The sequence below is a fragment of the Corvus brachyrhynchos genome, unplaced genomic scaffold (assembly GCF_000691975.1).
Source record: "Corvus brachyrhynchos isolate BGI_N302 unplaced genomic scaffold, ASM69197v1 scaffold1757, whole genome shotgun sequence".
Classification (NCBI taxonomy): Eukaryota; Metazoa; Chordata; class Aves; order Passeriformes; family Corvidae; genus Corvus; species Corvus brachyrhynchos.
Window position 1 is genome coordinate 9026 of NW_008239172.1, and position 3626 is coordinate 12651.

General features: G+C 61.6%; 1 protein-coding gene across 1 annotated transcript in view; it reads right to left on the minus strand.

Annotated features, from left to right (window-relative positions):
* The window catches only part of LOC103619630 (class I histocompatibility antigen, F10 alpha chain), a 7935-nt gene extending 5574 nt beyond the window's left edge, over positions 1-2361 (minus strand). The window contains exons 1-8 of the mRNA XM_017740083.1: positions 2282-2361; positions 1978-2075; positions 1408-1683; positions 866-1138; positions 657-764; positions 518-553; positions 366-398; positions 1-98 (exon numbers count right to left, since the gene is read on the minus strand). The exon at positions 1-98 is cut by the window's left edge and continues 1 nt beyond it. Of these exons, the coding sequence (XP_017595572.1) occupies positions 82-98; positions 366-398; positions 518-553; positions 657-764; positions 866-1138; positions 1408-1683; positions 1978-2075; positions 2282-2361 (921 nt within the window). The 3' untranslated portion in view covers positions 1-81. The remainder of the gene's footprint in view (positions 99-365; positions 399-517; positions 554-656; positions 765-865; positions 1139-1407; positions 1684-1977; positions 2076-2281) is intronic.
* Between the last annotated feature and the right edge of the window lie 1265 nt (positions 2362-3626).

Consider the following 3626-nt stretch of genomic DNA (forward strand, 5'->3'; position numbering starts at 1 on the left):
GGGAGCAGCGGGATGAGCTTGGCTGAATCTGCCGAATCTGAAGAGAGAAGGGGCCGGCTCCGGCTCCGCTGCGTGGATCGCTCAGGCGGTGATTTGTACTGGGATGAGAGAGGATCACAGTGTCACCCTGTCCCTGTCCCCATCCCACAGGATGGACCTGGCTGTGAAGCCCATGGACAGCAGGAGCTGTTCTGGAATCCCACCTGATCCCGCCCCAATCCTGCTGCAATCCCACTCCATCCATCCTGCACCAATCCCACTCAATCCATCCCGCACCAATCCTGCTCCATCCATCCCACCTGATCCCACTCCATCCATCCTTCCCCGATTCCCCTCTGGAATCCCACCCCAATCACGCTCCATACCTGCGGTCGAGCCGTTAGTTCCCATGTCTGTTCCTGCAGAAAGAGAAGATCCATGAGATTCCAGCACGGATCATACACCGGGATTACCCCCAGGATCCATCCTGGGATCCGCATGGAGGGGATCCAGAGCCGGATCCACCGCTGGTACTCACCGGCTGGGGGGGTGTATCCATGGTTCTGCCTCCTCCCTATGGAAATAAAGTGGGATCAGCACCCATGGTGGCAGTTCCTGGAATGGTGCCAGGCAGATCCGCGCCCCTTCCCGACCCCCATCCTGTGTCCACCCCGTACCGGATTGGAGCTTCCAGATGATGAATCCGACAAGGAGAACGAGGATGACGATGGCAGCGATGACAGACACAGTGACCACCAGGGTGAGATTCCCGCCGGATTCTGGCTCTGGGAAACGCAAGACAGTGAGGAGGGGGAGAGGAATCCCCAGTTGGGAATTCCCAAATTCCCAATTCCCACATTCCCAATTCCCACACTCCCAGCCTCACCCCAGGTGAAGATCCCGGGCTCCGGCATTCCGGAATGCTCCACCCGGCACCGGTACTGCTCCCGCTCCTCCGGCTGCACTTCGATCCTGGCCCAGGTGTGGAAGGTGCCATCGCTGTTGGGAACGATCCCACCCCACTCCGTCTCCTGATCCCGGATTTCATCCCCCTTCATCCAGCTGACTGCGATGGGCCTGGGGTAGAATCCGTAGGCGTGGCAGGACAAGATCAGCGTCCCAAATTCCTCTTTTCCGGACACGTGGACATCGGGGGGCTCTGGAATGGGACAATGGTGAGATGCATCCATGGAATTCCACGGGAACGGGATGGGGGTGAGATCCACCCATGGAATTCCATGGGAATAGGATGGGGGTGATATCCGCCCATGGAATTCCGCAGGAGGGGGATGGGGGTGAGATCCGCCCATGGAATTCCACAGGAATGCGACGGGGCTGAGATCCACCCATGGAATTCCCACAGGAATTACCATGTTCCCAAGTCCTTCATTCCCAAATCCCAGATTCCCACATGAATTCTGCTCCCACCTTTGTGCTCCAGTGCCTCCCGCCCATATCCAATGTATTCCCGGAGCTCTTCTGGGCAGATGTGCTTCAGGTAATTCGTCCAATGCTCCACCGGGAACCCGTCACTATTCTGGAGCCTCCTGGTGACCTGGGCAGCGCCATCGGCCACCACAAAGCTCTGGGATCCCGGCTCAAAGGAGATGAAATCCCGCCCGTCGTAGCCTTCCTGAAAGAATCCAGGGCTGCTCCCGTCGGACAGGAGGTCACAGCCATAAACCCGCTGCACTGTGTGGAGACCTAGGGGGGGATCAGACGCAAAGAGACCCATGGAACTGTGTCCCAGACCCAAGGAGCCCCATTCCAGCCCTATGGAGCCCCAGAGTCCGATGGAAACCCACAGATCCCATCCCAGCCCCTTGCAGCCCCATGGATCCACATCACAAACCCATGGATCGCAAGAGATCTCATCCCACCCTCATGGATGCCCATCCCAGCCCCTTGGAGCACTGTGAATCCACATCCCAGCCCCACAGATCCCATCCCAGCCCCACGGATCCCCATCCCTGGGGATCTATGGCTACCCCCACTCACCCCTGCTCTGGTTGTACCGGACCCGCAGCTTCTCCAGGTCAATGGCCTCGGTGTGCTGCTCCCTCTTGCAGCTCTCAGTCAGACCATCGGTCTGGGGACTGGGGAAGGCGGGAAGGCCGGGAAGGAAATATCGGGTGGGATTGGTGCAGGATAACGAGTGCAGGGCGGTCCCAGTGCCCGGGACTGGAAATTCAGGGGGGTCCCAGAGCCCAGAATCCCCCCTGGGACCCCCCAGGGACCCTCCCGGACCCCTGGGACCCCCGTCAGAAAGCGCAGGGGGTGGAGAGCTGGGGGGGACGCAGACACTGGAGGGGTCTGGGGGTGTCCAAGGGTCAGGAGGCGGAACTGGGAGAGCCGGGAAGGGGGGGGGTCGGGGAGGGTCATGGATCAATGAAAGGGGAACTGGGAGAGCTGGGAAGGGCTTGGGGATCTCATGACCCAGGAAAAGGGAGTGCAGGGAGTCCCTGTGCCCAGGAAAGGGGTGCAGGGGTCCCCAGTGTCGAGCAAAGAGGAGTCATGAGGTGGGGAGACCTGGGATAGTCTCTTTAAATTCTAACAGGAGAGTGAACCTCGTTTTTCACACCTGGCACCCCCCCACAGGAAACGCAGGGGGTGGAGAGCTGGGGGACTCAGAGACTGGAGGGGTCTGGGGGTGTCCAAGGGTCAGGAGGCGGAACTGGGAGAGCCGGGAAGGGTCCGAGGTTCAAGGAAGGGACTGGGAGAGGCGGGATGGGGGGTCCAGGGGGTCCCGGTGCCCACGAAAGGGGGTCCAGGGGTCCCCGGTGTGGAGGGAAGCAGGGTCTGGGTGCTGGGAAAGGCAGGAATGGGGGTGCAGGGGGTCCCAGGGACACGGGAAAGGAGGGGCCGGGGCTGGGAGAGGCGGGCGGAGCCCGGGGGCGCAGTTTGGGAAACGCGGAAGCGAAAGAAACCGAGGGAGCGCGGAGGGAGAGGAGGGGGGAAAAGGGGAATTCCAGGGAATTCAGCTGGATCCCACTGGATCCCCGCTGCCGCGACCCCCCTGGAGACCCCTAGGACGCCCAGGAGCCTCCGGGACCCCATTTCGGGAAGCGGTGGGAGTGGAAAACAAGGGGGACACAGAAATTTGGGAGATCTGGGGGGTCCAAAAGCCGAGGAAAAGGGCGGGACTGGGGTCTGGGAAGGGCGGGATGCCCGGGAAGGGGGTGCAGGGGGGGTCCCAGAGCACTGACGGGGGTGCAGAGGGGTCCCAGTCCCGGATAAGGGGGTGCAAGGGATCCCAGTGCTCGGAAATGGGGGTTCAGGGGAGTTTCCTTCCCGGAATTCGGGGTCTCGGTACCCGAAAATGGAAGTTCAGGGGGGTCCCGGTGCCACATAAGGGGGTCCCGCTGCTGGGGAAAAGGGTACAGGGGGGTTCCGGTGCCAGGAAATGAACGTTCAGGGGGGTCCCCATGCTCGGGAGTGGGGGCTCAGTGGATTCTGATGCCCGGGAATGAGGTTACAGGGGGATCCCCGTGCCCGGGAATGGCGGTTCAGGGGGGTCTCGGTGCCAGATAAGGGGGTACAGGGGGGTCCCGGTGCTGGGGAAGGGGATGGAGGGAGATCACAGGACCAAAAATGGGGGTTCAGGGGGCTTCCAGTGGCCGGAAATGGAACTTTGGGCGGGGTCCCGG